This window comes from Taeniopygia guttata, chromosome 3, assembly GCF_048771995.1.
Source record: "Taeniopygia guttata chromosome 3, bTaeGut7.mat, whole genome shotgun sequence".
Classification (NCBI taxonomy): domain Eukaryota; kingdom Metazoa; phylum Chordata; class Aves; order Passeriformes; family Estrildidae; genus Taeniopygia; species Taeniopygia guttata.
Genome location: NC_133027.1, coordinates 31,873,408 through 31,889,829, shown reverse-complemented (window position 1 = coordinate 31,889,829; position 16,422 = coordinate 31,873,408). Strand labels below are relative to the sequence as shown.

At 38.5% G+C, this 16,422-nt stretch overlaps 1 protein-coding gene across 2 annotated transcripts in view; it reads right to left on the bottom strand.

The window, feature by feature from the left end:
• The window catches only part of KCNQ5 (potassium voltage-gated channel subfamily Q member 5), a 279,196-nt gene that overhangs the window by 7,276 nt on the left and 255,498 nt on the right, over positions 1-16,422 (bottom strand). For both annotated transcript variants that reach the window (XM_030267452.4, XM_004176865.6), the window contains one exon: positions 7,509-7,617. In XM_030267452.4, coding sequence (XP_030123312.1) covers positions 7,509-7,617 — 109 coding nt within the window. The remainder of the gene's footprint in view (positions 1-7,508; positions 7,618-16,422) is intronic.

The following is a 16,422-nucleotide window of genomic DNA, read 5'->3' as shown; positions in this document are numbered from 1 at the left end:
GAGTGAGATATCATGTCAGCTACAGTTGTGCATAAGATACTTCTGTTCTTGTTACAGGAAAGATTTCTTTAGTGAGTCGATTACACAAACCTATAATAAGTGTTCTTGTTCTGGTGTTCATTTTAAGTTCCTTGCTCTCCTCTTTGTGGGAAGAAAAAAAAAAGCACCCCATTAAGTTTTCATTAGTTTTTATTTTTTTAGTTAACATTCAGGCCTAAATATTAGTTTTCAATTTATTTGCTGACTTAAGATCAAATTTTTCAGGCTGAAGAGAAGTTTTCATGTTTGTTCCCTACTGGAATATATAGGAATTATTGCTTAATTAGCATTCACTAGTTTTTCCTTGAATTTCCTGATGAATAATAAGGTTTCAAGTAAATACCAGTAAATAACAGTAAATATCCAAAACTGATGAATGGCATGCATGTTTTTATCTGAGTCTTGCACAAGTTTCTGTGATATGTGACATGAACATGTGATGTCCCTGGAGTAGCTCTTGAACAGAGAGCTTGATATTAAATCACAATTTTTCAACAATAAAAATGACAAATTTGGAAAGTAAATGACAGTGAGATGAATTTCCTGGTAGGCTGGAAGAACCTGAAGTTTTCCTTGGTTTACATAAGAATTAGGAGAGAAGAGAAGGGATCAGGTGTATTAGCCATGCTGGCCCGTGCTGCAGAGTTTATGAATTCCCATTAGGGCCAGACTGCTGATATTTGCTATCTATTGCAATTTAAAAAGCAGAAACTGTAAGTTGTTATCCTATCCCAAATGCCAACATTCATGATAATGTATTCCCTCCAGGTTTATTATGATATGTATTTAGCAGCTGTAAGACAACAAATTATAATGAAACCCAAAACATGGTTCTCACCCTCTGAAAAAAATAGATTGTTAATGATTGTTAAATCATTCTTCACATAGTTAGGATAGATATTATGATAATCGGTATGTAGAGTTGCCTTGATAATATATAGTCATCCTCTACTGATTTTTGTATCATACATAAATATTCTTACAGATAATGTCAGCCTTTTCTCATGGTACTTAGCTTGTTTATATTTCCCATTCTGGTGACTTTCAGTTAAAAATGAGATTGTTTGTCACTGGTATAGAACTTGAACTATGATTATGATTGTAGAAATTAAAAATAGAAAAGGCCTGTTAGGAGCAGTCCATCAACTTGACACTTCAGGACTGATCTCCACGCACTTCCAAATATATTGGATCACGGGCTTTTCTCTTTTGCATTACTAGCTAGTTCTACAGACCAATGGCTTTTGGTATCTTTTGTAATCTGGAAGCCTGTGAAGTTGTGATGAATCAGGGATGCAGAATTTTTTTTTTTTTTTTTTTTTTTTTTAAGCAGTCAAATTTTGCCAAGATGTTGATTTATAAGACCCTGACAACCTAATCTTCTAAATCTAGTTTTTTGTTGAGGTTATGAAGAATGAATAATGCAGCTGACATATAAGACAGTATAATAGTTTTGTTGTTACTATTACTATGTTTCAGTGGTCACAAAGTTTTACTTCATGCATTTCATTTAATAAAGTAAAAATACGAAACTCTATTATAAAAGAAGAACCAGACTACTATTGGCATAATTGAAGACAACTGAATTTACCACAACTGAGTGATTTTACAAGGGAAGAGGCAGAAGACAAATTATTATTAACAACCATGGAAGCTCTTTAATCAGTTAGCACAAAAGTCTTCATTACTACTTTGCAGCTTTATAACAGTTTCTTTGCTTATCAAGGCAGTTTGTTCATAATGTTCAGAAGTCAAGCAGAATTGAAAGCATCACAGCTGTATCAGTGAGCTGTAACTGTACTATTTCTGGTTTAGGTATTAGCTCATGTGATTCCATTTTAATTAACTTCCGCAGGGTTTATAACAGACCCATATTGCCTACTTCTTTTTCTTCAAGTACAGAAAATTTTACATAAACTGTACAAAAAATATCGCACTATTAAAAAACTAATTTAAAAGCCTGAAAGTTAATTAAGAAAAAGAAAAATTGAATTATTTCAGTGATGGAGCCTTGCAACTGCTTTGCAGTTATTAAATTTGGTTGAACTTCCATAGTTACTTAGTGTCAATTTTGTAAAATCATTGTAAAATGGGCATTCTGTATCTTCAAATCACTATGTAATTAATGTACTGTGAGGTTGGTAAGGCTCTGGAGCAGATCACGCAGGAAAGTTGTGGATGCCCCATCCCTGGTAGCGTTCAAGGCCACGTTAGATGGGGCTTGGAGGAAGCTGGTCTCAAGACCCGAACAACCTTGGAGCGACCGGGTGGGAGGTGTCCCTGCCTATAGCAGGTGGTCGGAACTAAATGGCTGCACCCCAACCATTGCAGGATTCCTTATGTTTGGACACCCATCCTGATAGATCATGTACCAGCACGTAGACTGTGCGTTCCCGTGGGATAAAAGCAAAGGTATTTGCAGGCAACCCACCCGTACAAAAGGGGGGAAACGAGCGCGGAGTCTCGCACCCCGCAGCTTTTCGGAGCAGCAGCCCCGAGCTCGGCCGGGCCGGGCTGCCCTTCGCAGCGGCACCAGCAGGGGGCGCGCAGGGCCCGCCAGAGGCGCGCTCCCGTGGCGCGGTGCCGTCAGGCAGGGCCGCGCTTGGTGACTCGCCTCTCATGCGGCGGGCGGTGCGCTGCTGCTAACCCACCCGAGCCACCGGCGTGACGGTGTGCTGGTAAGAGTCACAAAAAGTAGCTTATTCTAGTGATACATACAGAGAAGAGCAGAAAAAAAATCATCTGCTGATGCAGACCAATATGTTAAAGTGCTTTGTCTCGAATTAATAGCTAAACCACAGGTCCTATTAATCTTTATGTACCCTGATCATTTGTGGAAAGTTACGGGTCCAATACCAACTTTTGTCTTATTGACCCATAGCACCCATTTCATTTATCTGTTCTGAGATGCAGGTCCAGCATTGCTCTTAAATTACGTGCTTTCTGTCCATGCATGTTGCATATCTTCCCTGGCATTCACTGCATTGTAATTTGCATTCATGTTGCCCCTTCCAGTAGTAAAAGTTGTTTTGCTTGTCATTTAGTGCACTTTCCTGAGGGTGGCACCAGGTTAGAAGATCTCTAATCCTTCCTGCAGCCCTGTCATACTCATGCCATTCACACAAGCTGTGTCTTGTCAGTCTTGTCATTATCTCAGTAAGAAACAGAGCTTCATTCTACTGGGATTCATGTGGAATCATACATGGTTACTGCCTTGAATATTAAAAGTCAGGTAGGTTGTTTTATCCATAGCCAGGTGAGGTGACCCCCAGTTGTTTGCTCACCTACAACATGAGGAAAGCAGGTATATAGATATCTCCCTGTGCTGGTGCCTCTGTCTCACTACCCTTACCTTGCCAAATATTCCTTCTTCCTGGTAAAAATGAATGTGAAGAAGAGATCAGGATCCAACATAGAGAGGCCAGCAGACAAAGATATTTGAGACACAGTTCTACTACATGTGAGGCAAGTGAGTCAAAATTGTCTTCTCTCTCATGTCTTAACTCGACTCATCCCCTAACAGCCAGAAACATGATTTACCCCCAAGTACAGCACTGTCCTAGCCAACCACATGTATAAGAACCTTGCCTAGGCTCTGAATACCATCTGGCAGAAAATAAACAATGTGTTTGGATTAAAAAGAAAGAGGGGATTCTGAAACACTACATTGAACAAATTCAAAATGGCTACTAAAAATACATTTTATAGGTGTTGCAGGAACATTGCAAAGACTGAACATACATGGTAAATTATATTTTCCATCTTTGTCTGTTAAATATGTATGACTGTTCAACTATACAGCTTATCAGCTCTAGAATTCTCAAGTTTCATTACATTTAGCCACAGTTATTTTTTTTTTTTCTTAGCAACAAATGAAAACATATCTTTGCAATCACTAGAGTTAAAGACAGAGAAGACCTATTAGGTCAGTACTTTCATCTTCCTGCCATTGCAGTTATTTTCTATTGCATATTTATTTATGCTTCTAAAATCTAATTTTATATTCCATAAATAGTACAGTAGTTCCATCATTTCCATGTGGAAAGTATTATTGAAATGAGTGCTTCTTGCTATGGAAAATGATCAGAGATATCACAATATAGGGAAACAAGCTATCCTAATCTTCCTTTTAGTCTCTTTTATACATATTCATCATTGTAAACCAACAGAGCTGGAAAAGGCAATGCTTTTTGTTAGTCTCCAGGAACTCTGCAGGATATTAATGGCTTTTTGTTCACAACAAGACTGGGGGCGGTTGAGTAGTGCTGAAGACCCTGTTGGCACACAGACTCAGTGCCCTGCTAGCAAGGACTGCTTTGTGCACTGCTCTGATCCCAGCCAGAGGCCGTGGATGAGCAGGACTGATCCTGACTGGGCCCAAGGCATTCTGTGGTGCACACCATGTTCCACCACACTGCCCATCTGTTCCCTGCTCACCCAACTTTGTGCAAATGCATTGAGCAGCTTTTCCATACTTTCCCTACTCCCTCAGTTGTTCTTTCCTGACAGAGAGCTTGTGGAGTAAGAGGGGATGGAGCGGGCAGCACACAAGATAAAAGACTCAGTTTAGGAGGCTTTGAGAGCAGATTGAGAGCTTGACATGTTAACCAGACAGGTTTGCCTGCTGGGTCTTCAATAGGGCTAGTTGAGAGTCCTATCTTTTTTGGAAAGGACCAAAATGTTGAGAACTTTTTCAGGAAAGGACTGTTTTCTCCATCCTCTGTTTTGACTATAACAAAATGGAAAATTGGGGGTTTATTTACTTAAAAAACTGCTTTGGAAAAAAGTAGCCCTGGAAAAAATATAAGTAAACTAGGTCAAAAATGACACAGTAGACTTTGAAATTACCGAAATGAAAAATTATAAGTAAACCAGTTTTTGTCTTTTGCTATTTCAAGGCTGTGCAACCTTAGAGTAAGCACCATATTTTAGACTCCATGCACAGAAAAAAAACCTGCATCCCAAATGTTTTGATTCCAAAACTGAGAGAGGACCTACCTCTGTAAATCCACAGGCATAAATTAATTTTGTTAATTTAATTTCCCCTTAAAACAAAAGGGCCATTTGTGTCTTTGTAAAACAATTTGTACCCAGGTCTAAGCAGGAAAAAATAATTAGACTCCCTTATAGCAATTTTTCAAGTTGATGCATCAAGAATGGATTCAATTGTTCTGTGTTTATATTTGGGGTCTTTTCCTAGTGTGTTATAAAACTATGCAAGTGCCTTCTGTCTTTGCCTGCCTCTGTATACCAGCATGAAAGGAAAACCAGCCTTCACCCTCCCCCACTGCCTTTGCAATTCAAAGCTGTTTCTAAAAACGAACTTCAAAATGAGGCACAAAGTTTCCATATAGGCAGATGTTATCATCTTGAAATTCTACAGTTACTATATAGAGTCTCAGATCCTTCTTCAGATGTTTGCATAGATCCCAGCGCAGTCTGGTAACAGATACTCTGAATAATCAGAAAGAGGTGTATCAGCTACCTGATGAACGGAATTATCAGTCTCTTGATTTTGAGAGATTAAAGTATAGCATATACAGAAGTCTCAAGATCATGGTATATTACTGCTTTACAGGTGTCAAGGAAAGGTAAATTTCTGAAGCAAGATGCATGTGTCGCTTGTGATCTTGCTAAACATTAAAATTTGCAGGGAGAGATTCATGGCTAATTGATGGCAAGTAGAGATTCTTATTCTCAGCCTCAGTGGTGACACGAGTTGTTTTTCTAGTAGGCCAGGCATGCAGAGTAAAAGTTGGAGGTAATATAAAAATTTGATTCTCATCAGTTAAATAGTACATGTCTGAAACAATCTTGCACCTTTGCTCCTCTTATTAGAACATTTCTGTGGATGGTACTGTGGAGAGTTTCCCAACTACATCATTCACATTTGGTTACTTTCCGTTTGAGCTGATAATGACCAGGAGCACCAAGCAAAAATTCAGATGATGCACTGAACAATCCAGTGGTCCCCTAGAAAATGAGCTCCATGAGGTAAGTATTAAAATGTGAAGTCAAGGAATTTGGACAGTATGAATAATGATTATCCCTTGCCAGGACAAGTGGCAAGGTGCACCTGGAGCCAAGAGTTATCCAGTGCGTTTAAAATGCAGCATCATAGAGAAGTATCTTTGACACCAAAGTCAATGGATTATGCTGACTGTTCCTAATGTGAGCATTTTCCATTTGAGGGAATAGGCTTTTCTTGTGGGTGGGTGTCCACTGTGAAAAAAGGATTTCTGTCACCTGCAGAAACCTTGCTAACAAGAGATGGTTTTCAGCAGTGACATTTGGCTTGCCAGTTGCAGTGGCTGTGGACACAGGCCTGGTATCTGAATTGTTCTGTGAGGTAATTTCCAGGCAGATTGGAAAAATGGTAGGAAAAGATGTCTGCAAATGATCTATCAAGCTGTCTGTGCTAGTAGAAAAGTTTCAGAAACAGCCTGACTTGCTATCTGTCTTCATTTTACTCAATGGAAAAGGGGAAGGAAATACAAGTAGCCCATAGGTTATCACTGTATGAAATTATGTCATAAAAAGCTTGAGTCTTTCCTTCCCATAGTGCTGAGAAAACTCAGTCAGGGGTTTCTGTACAGGAAAACATTGTCTTTCCATAGATTTTTGCAGAAATTCCTTTTGGCTGCTGCCTGTTTGTCTGCCTGCCTTCCTGCACCCGAGAAGGTGCTGGACACTGATGTGTCTGTGATGCAGAGCCAGTGGGGTGACCCCCAGTGATATCCTGAGTTTTGCTGCCAGCAGACAGGGAATGCTTGAGCTCTCCTTGCTTGTTGCTGTACATTTCATGGGGGTGATTTTGACTGTCAGCATTTATACTTCAAAATACACTGGAAGATAAATAGCCTTGGCAGACTCAAGAGGGTGAGTGACATGTTTAAACTTTCAATGCAGGTAACTTTATAAGTTTCAATGCAGTTTGCTACTTTCTTGGAAAAGGAGACAGTTTGTTTTAAATTATTTGGATTATATTTACTTTAGCGGATAGTAGTAGGCAAGGCTTTGCGCAATTGAATGAATGTAATTATTCTGTTCTTACCAGAAGAAATTTGCAATAAAAGCCATATGACAGTCTCTGGAATATGGAAATGCAATAAACCCCCATATTGTTAAAGGAAATAACTTGTCCAGGCAAGGTGATACATGCTTAGTAAAAGTACATCAAATTATAATTTGGATAACATAAGAGATAATGGAAAATAGCATCTATTACTCTCTTGTCTGTGTCAAATCATGTAACATTTTTGGATATTGAAAAGCTGATAACAGAACTGATAAAATGTTTTGATTTAGATAAAATAGAAAGGAAGCATAATATATCAGCATTAGTTATGTAACAAATATAGCCATGTAATAAATTCAACTAACGATCATTTTATGAACTGACATGCAGTTTATTAGTATCCTAATTAAAGGAAATTCAAGTGTTTATTCATTCAGTATTTTCTACTCACCTGATAGCTCTAATGACAGTTTTAAGAGCAGGGGTGAGGTCTTCTACAGACACATCACACTGACACCCTTTGTCATCATAAACATCATCTGTTCCAAGACTGGTGTCAGCTGCAAAAGACAAAAGCAGACTAAATAAGAGAAATTTAAAAATCTCTTCCTTAGTGTTCTCTAACAGCCTGCACAGTGGTTCTGGAAAAAGAAGGACTACATATCAAGCATGATAGACCTCCATCAGTTTATGAGCTGTATGATGCATTTGTGTGTGTCATGCTTGTGTCATAAAATGCCTTGGCAGTCCAAGAGTTATTATTAGAATAACAATTAGTAAAAATTAGAGAGGAAGAATGCCGTATTATTTTTCAAACTAATTAATATCTGAGTACCAGCATGTTTATTCCTGATGTCCCATGGTTTTTCATCACATTCTCTGTTTTATGGGAAAGCAGTGAACTAACAGATGTAATAGCACAATCAAAAGATGCTGAAGTTATATTATTATTGTTTTACCACTATGGATCAACATAACATTTAAGACAGAGAAGACCCATTTCATTTAATAAGCAAGCTGTGTAATGACCCAACATTTTATTACAGGTGAAAATAAAACAAAATATTTTTTTACCAAGAATGAATAATTGCCATGTTAAACCTCAGGGTCATGTAGATATTCCAGGCTTTATTTGTTATTGGAGCTTAAGCCAAGTTACTGTACCTATTTACCAAGAAAAAAGTGGATCCTTAACATTTCCTAAACACTACCTCTGCAGAATTGCCATCTGGGAATCAGCTAGAAATCTCGGAAGTGTCCATTGTACTCAATATATTAAAAAGGTATTGATGTATGACCAAGTGGTTTACAAGCTTAAAATGTGCTGAAATGCAAATGGAGCAAGAAGGGTAGGGTCATGGATGCCCATATATCATCTGTATTTCAAAGGCACATGAAGTACAGGAAAATTCTGTGGGGTAGGTGCTTTTCCTCTCAAATCACCTTTCTTCAACTGCAATAAAGTCCAAGGGCCCAGAAGAATTTCACTCAAGGTCAGTGTATTTCATCACGTAAGTGTCTCTGCTTCATGAGGAAGAGAGTGTAAAATGAGTGACATGAAACAGAGAAAAAGATGGGATTCAGTAATAAAAGAGATTTCTTCCCAATCCAAGGCTGCTGCCTACATTCATGCTGTTACTTAAAACAACAGGTTTAGTCATTCAGAAACACTTCAAGTAAATAATTTCAGGGGTTTAAATTATTAGCAGTTTGAAGCACAGTCAGACACAAATGATTAAAGGACATTCTTTCAAATTCCTTTTTCAGGAAGACTGCAAATTAAAGATGAAAAATATTATTTGTCAGTCAAAAGTGCCTGAAAATGTCATGGCACCTTCTAAATCTAATAGGGTTGCCATCTTGGCATAAACAGTTTTGTACACTGTCTTCGGGAACTGGTATTGCTGCATTGTTTTCTTCCCAGATTTAATGTTCAGCCATACACATTTTTTAGTTGGTTTTTTTTTTTTTTTTTTTTTTTTTAATTGAGTCTGGCTAGTTCATTACCCTTGGGAACACTTTTTTTTGTTACTGTTGCTGAACTGGTACATTTATGAGAAACATCTGTAGCTTTAAATAACAGGTGAATTCATCTTTGACAGATCAACTTAATAAAGAAAGATGGCTTATAGCCAATGTTTAAGTCCATGTGAAATAATCAAATGCAACCATTAAAAATTAAGTTCTAAACTGCAAAAGTCAAATTTTCATACAAAACTTTGAAGTGCTATTACTTAAGTCATGACTGCAATGATGCCAGGAGGGTTTTTATCTTGCACTCTTTCATGAGCTTCACTCCTGACTTGGCTTATCTTATTGATAAAATATGCATCTCTCCACCCATTCTGCCTCAATAACATTTGGGTCCCTGCCCAGAAATGTGACTAGCTAAAATAAACTTTATAATTAGTTTGATAGGTATATACACTGCCTAAACCACTATCTCAGGACATGCTAAGTATTCCACGACACTAATTTTCCAGGTGTCACATCTGATCTGCCTCTCCAGTTACCTCTCCCAGTGTGGAAATCTCTCAGCTCATTTATAAGTGCCATATTAAAACCAGAGCATTTTATGCTACTGGTATTTCCAGTGACTCTCTAAGGTTTGAATCTATTCAGTTATACCAGTATAAATGAGGAAAAATACTGCTCAGATCACAAGAGCTATAGCCATCTAAACTCAGTGAAACAGGAGACTCCAACCTGAAAGTTTAAAATAAACATGTTTCTATATGGTTGTCTCACTGATACGGTTCCTGGGTTCTTTGCCAAGTACAGTGTCATTAATAAAAGGGCTTCCTTACCAAAGTATATCTTTGCAAAACTGTTTTGAGAACTGTGTGGTGCAATTATAGTGTTTTTGTTGCTCCCTTGTGGATAAAAACCTCTGCAAAATTTTTAGATAGATGCTGGAAAATTCTTAGAAATTTAAGCCAAGTTTAATAAGAGATGCTGCTCCTAATAAATCACCTTTCTTCTTTCTAATATTCCACTGATACGAATTTCCTTCATTATGGCAGACAGTCAGTACCACAGGTCAATAAAACTTGTGAAAAGCTATAGCCTTGTTTGATTCCTATGGGAAACATAAATGTTTCTTTAGGATACTGAGCAGACCTGGGAAAAAGTTTGGGAAATGAGTAGTAGCAATTTAGAGAAAAAAAAAGTCAAGCTTAAAACACCACTGAAATCAAAGTTCACATTCTTATGAATTTTTCCAGTGGAAGCTCATGTTGTGTACCACATAGTTACGAGGTGAGATGTACTTGTATCCTTTCTGTTCCTCTCGAGTTCATCGTTGAGGTCAGGGCTGAGTTGGGGTCAGTTTGGCTGCTCAAGCAGCTCCAGCTGTTCAAACCTCTGCCAGCTCCCAGATGGGGCTAAGCTATGTTCTCCAAGCTGCTGTCTGTTCCCAGAGAGAGCCCTTCTTAGGCATTAGTGGGGCAGCTAGACCTCCCAGTGCCAGCTCATGTCTAGCCCTGCTCACATCTACATCTTCATCCTTCCCCATACCCTCTGTCTGTATCTTCTGCTCTCCACTGGGGTGGCTGTGCATGGTCCAAGTGGGTTCCACAAGGAGCTGTGGGCAGCAGCTGCTCTGCATGAGCCTGGTTTTGCTGCCAGTCTTACCCAGGGTTAGCCCTGGTCTCTCTTTCTCTCCAGCCATCTCTACCACAAACTAACCAGCTTTCAAGTCTGTTCCATGGGCAGCTCAGGAATATGGCCTCAAAAATGTCTCAAATGCCTTTTAATACACATTTAGACAAACCCCTGCAAGTCTCTAAGAAGGGCTGTCAGTCCAGTTGGCAATCCAGACCTTTTTCTAATATAGGCATATTTAGAATTCAGTGTGTGTTTTGACGTTAAACAAAGAACGTGTTTATTTCACAACTGATGAGGCATCTGCCATTGTCTTATAATCTTTGACATTATTTACTTTGGGCTACTGTCTGGTCTTTGCTGCTTTTTAATTTCATTCTCTTCCTTCCCGAACAGTGTTTGATTTAATCACCCAGCAGAGCAGCAATTACCAATAAATTAAAGAGGCATGCACAAGCCAGTAAAATTGTCTTGATATTTCCCTGTTTTCCACAGTATTTATGCATTGTTTATGCAAACTCTAGTAATTTATGATCACCACAAATGAATGGGCAAAAAAATTAGACTGTTCTAAAGCATTATATGTCACCAACAAAAAAATTACAAGTTTGTGTCTGCATTTCATATGACTCTGTGCAAAAGTTATTCACAAGGCTTGATTTGTTATTTCTGTAAATAGTATGTGTCCTTTCTTAGAAGTGTTTTCTGTTGTTTAATAACATGCTTTGGCATTGGGAAAACTGACATTGCTCTGATCACTCCCATAGCTCCTTGCTTTCAGTGTCAGTATCATCCAAGTAATTATCTGCCTGTTAAACAGAATAAAAAAGAATTTTTACGTTTTGTTTTCTGGGAACAGCAATATGCTAGCAACAACAATCTGGCATTAATAAATTTGTGTGCCAACACAATGAATAATCCTATGGAAGTGCTTCTGACACAGTGACTGTATGGTGATCCCAACACAGACCTTTTGGTTAGTTTTTTGGAAGCCTTAAGAAGCACTTAGATCTTACTCTGACTGTGCAAGAGGTCAGAGGTAGTTAGGGTTCTTCATGTGTGTGATATAAATAATTTTGCTGAGGCTGACAATCCACCTTCTCACAGAAACCACCTCTGTGCCCCCCCATTACCAAGAACCAGGCCATACAAAACGAATACAATGTGGAAAAATCTCAATAGGTGCCTGAAGCTGATAGCCTGCACATGACTTGCACTTACTCTTGTTACAGCACAATGTTGTGTTGACTTGGTTCAAAACACACTAGTTTGGAAAAAATGTCTGATTGATTTTCATTCAGATGTATGACTCAAGGTGAAAATTGAATGATGGCCTAATTTTCACAGGTGCTGAGTTACTTTGAGCCATATTTTTTAACTATTGCTGTTAAAATTGAGAGTTTGATTTGGGAATTAAAGTCCAAGCAAGTCATAATGCAGCTCCACAGCCTGTTCCCCACCTTGCTCAGCAGCCTCATGTGAGTACAGAGCTTCTCTGGCTGCACAGGGCAGCAGTGCAGGGCACACCAATGTGACACACTAATCTCTACACTAATTTTCTGTATGAGTGGTCAAAAAGAAAATGAGTGGGTAATTCGGTGCATCTAACTTCTGGACAAGTAAAGTTGGACAAAAATTCAAAGCTTTTGGAGGACCGATTGTCCCTGTGGGAGGTGCCATTGCACAGGTCTGCTGCAGCAAGGGGGTCCAGGCAGCTGCATGGGGGTCCATGGCTTCTGAGCTCAGATGAATCCTTTTGCTCAAGAAGCAATGCCAGCAGTTCAATACTCTCATTATTCATTCTTTAGCCTCCTTTGTGAGCAAATAGAGTTTCTGCTGTGCTGCTCTATGTAATGCCTAGGGTGCCTGCAAGGTAGTTGTATTTCACTCAACTTTACCCTGCCTTTGAAGTACCTTTCTTCACCATAAGCATTCTGTGTGTTGGGGATTTAGCCTATATTCTCAAAAAAATAGAGATATCCTGAACATATTTTGTAGCATTTCCACAGATGTTATAATGCATAGAATGTTTCACAAAATCTATTACTTTTTTCGCTTCAAAAATTATTCTATGTACAAACATCTTGATGGTTTATGTTCATGGTTTATGTTATGTGATTCATTTAATTTCCTGTTCTAAAAATGAAATGTGTCTTAGCCTAGTGCCTTTGTTTAAATATGTTTCATGAAACTTCTCACCTCTTCACAAGTTCTCATTATTGTCCTGTTTGTTGAACCATGAATATAAAATCCCATCGTTACCCCTATAACTGATTTTCTTTCAGATTTGCCTTTGCTTTAAAACATCAGCAAGCTGAATTTCTCTCAGCACATAGTTCACTTACTTTGTTTTACTTTGATTACTCACTAAGTTCCATAGGAAAAATAAACTAAAGAGAGCAACACTAATTGTGATGGAACTTAATCACATACTTAATTAGAATGCCCAAAGCTCCCCCAGAGCGGGAAAGGCAGCAGCCCATGTTTTCATGCTTTCCAGAGCAGAGGCCAGAAAAAGGAGGCCCAAGGGAGTGAATTTATGTATTTATTTCCTTGATCTCTGGAAAAAGAAGCCAACATCTTTCTTCTAATCAAGAAAGAAGGAAGAAGGCGGAACAAGTACTTCTGTGATGGGCGCTTCACATTAGATACTTAATATTTCTCTAGAAAATGAAACCAAAATCGCAGGTAAATAGACAACAATGTTCAAGTGTAAAAATTAAGAGAGAATAAGACTGACAACATGTTAAAATATTGTTTATAGGGTGCTTTTATGAAATGGTTGCCATTTCTGTGTTAGAAAGAAATTTCTCAGAAAAGGAAGGAAACTGGTGCCTTCTGTAAGGAGGAGCACTTTTGCACAAGCTTGTAAACTTTGCCTTCTGCCCAACCAGAGCCTCAACTCTACTGGCAGTACTGATGGGGAGTTCAGTAGTGCTATATCAATAGCCCATTCCTTGTCTTCCTTTTGAAATAGACAAAGCACTCCAGATGGGGAGAAGAGGACATCATTGGGAACTGCAGTGCAATGTGACACAGAGTACCTTAAAGAATATCCCTAACAACATTATCCATGTTAAAGAATTTCTGAAAGTCCTCTGATTTGGCTAAAATGGAGGATAGAATAAGTGGAAAGTTTTTTACATATTCTGGATATAATTATATAGTTTTCTTTCTCTGAAGTTGCAATTTTTTAAGGTCAGAAACCTAATTTATATCATATACTGCAAGCAAGTTCCAAATATCTAAAATTCCAGCATTCTCTTCCCTTAGTTATTATTTGACTGCTCAGAAATTTCTGCACTGGCAATATTTCATGGAACAGCTCCCACTACTTAATTAAAAAGGAATCCTTTTAATTTTGAATGATTATATGGAGGACCAGGAGACTTTCTAAAAACAGTTCATTAAATGCACAATAATTATGCTGCTCAAAAGGCTGATCTTTTCATAAATAGTAGCAAATTAGCCAGCAACTTTAGATAGCCATGTGAGAAAAGAAAAAGAAGGTGACTCTAAATCTATTGCTTTAGTGTGTTTTTAGCTATACATTTCTGTTATTTTAGATATACCACATCCAATAAGTAAAAACTGTAAAATAAATTGCAGATGCACATGATAGTATCTGGAACTGTAGACTAATGAGCTAAATGTCACAATTAATTGACTGTCTCCCTGCAAGACCTTGTAGCACACATCACTTGATATATGTCTGATATTCCATAAGGTCCTCAGAGGTCCTGTGCCCTGGGAGATTTCCAGGTATTGTTGTTGAGGGAGGTCATAAACAGGGGCAAAGGATTAGAGGATGATAGCTGTTTTAGATTCAGGTATCTACAGGATAGTCCTGTATTTTAAAAAGCTATGAAGGATTTCCTTGGTAATGTTTCATAAAAATAAAACTATTCCTCAAATGTTTCAGATATGGTCCGAGTGGGTTACATATGGTTGGGAAGTTTTATGAGCATCCTCTCAAAATTAGTTCTTACCTCATTTGTATAGTCTTCACTGCAGATGAGGGTATCCAAAACCCATGCAAATAATACTTTTGTGTGATGGTGTGCTGCTGTTCCTCACAGAGCTAAGCTTAATAATAATTTACCCATGATCACTGAGTCCAGTGAGAAAGGGTAGAAATGGTGCACAGCAAGTTCCTCAAGAGGTATTGTAAAGAAAGAGACTATATTGTGGACTCATTTGGCCAGGACTTTGGTTGGAATATAGTAAAAAAATGCCTCAAAACCAATGGCCTGTACTTATTTTCACAAAAATAACTCAGAGCTTAGATCAAAATGCCAGATCTTCCTAGTTAATTACAGTGACAATGGTAATAAATGAGAGCTCTATCTGCTCTATGGAAGGCAATAACAAGAAAATAAATCTCTTGTCTAGCACAGATTGATATATTGCTAATAAATTGCTAATAAATTTCATTCAAACTTTGACAACATGCAGCTTCACTTTGAGCCAGCAAATTTAAGCTTAGATGTAGAAGCAACCCAACTAAGGACTTCTGCCACATCAAGTGAACCTTATCCAAGGTCAAGCTGTTTATGCTACTGAAAGGAAAACTTGTCATTTTTGCAATACATAAATTACATGGTAGTAACTGAGGATGTGGGGGCTGAAAGGCAGAATTGCATTCTTTCCATGGCTCTTATAATATACTCTACCCTCAGGATTTTGTGCAAGTACTCTGTAGGGAATTAAAGGCTAGAGGTCATGTGAGTGTATAATGTTTGGGGATGGTGCAAGAAATCAAATATTTCCTTAGAGAATTCTTTTTAATTAATCAAATGAAATATCTTTGTAATATCTCCAGTGCTGAACGCTTTTGATGTTTTATTCAAAAAGCCACACAATGTCTCTAGGTTACAGTAAAGGAACAATAACTCATTCAGAGGCTTAGAAGCATGGGATGGTAGAAAACAAATATAATAGGGTATTTTTGTCCTTCACAGAAAACTGCATCCACAACACAATATTGGTTCATTAATTCAGCTGTGCTGGTACAAGACTGGTATGATTTAAGCAGAAAAGGTTCTGTCTCTCAGAAAGTAAGGCAAGCAGAAAACAAAGCAGGGCAGGAACACCATTGTAAAGAAGAGATTTGTGGGGTTGAGTGTCTGTGGATGGATACAGAACATACAGCGAGGCATGGGCACAGTGCCTTAAGCAAGGCATGTGATCACCTGTACTATTTAATAACTGGCACAGACTCTGTCATGGGGCTGGCCCTACTGGTGGATATTCTCATGTTCTGGGCACCGCTCCCCACCAACAGTTTGGCTGCAGCTTCCGTCTTCTGTTTACAGGGACTAAAGCCATACTGCATGAGAAGGCTTTGGGGCCAGAGGTAGATCCTGGCTCACTTTGTGTACAGGTGCACAGGGGGCTGTGAGGGGCTCCAAGGTCAGGCAGCACCTTTGCCCGTGTGACATAGCATCCCTTTGGGGGCTTAAGTGTTTTACTTGCTGCCAAGAAATTATCTTTCTATAATTTTAATACGCACTGGAAGAGAGCTAGAGTGTTGATGCTGGGTAGTCTAAGTGGCAAGCTACTACATTTCCAATCAGGTTAGCCTTTTAGCTAACCACCATGAGCTCCTATCTAGACTTGAAACCTCCTTTGCAGGTCAGTTTCTAATTGCTAATGTTGAGTTTCTCCAGCAGTCTCTTTCTGATGGTTTTGGCCCAGATTCCAGCCATGTCCTTACCAGAACTCAGTCAGAACCGAGAAGTCTTTGTGTTGACCCTCTATCT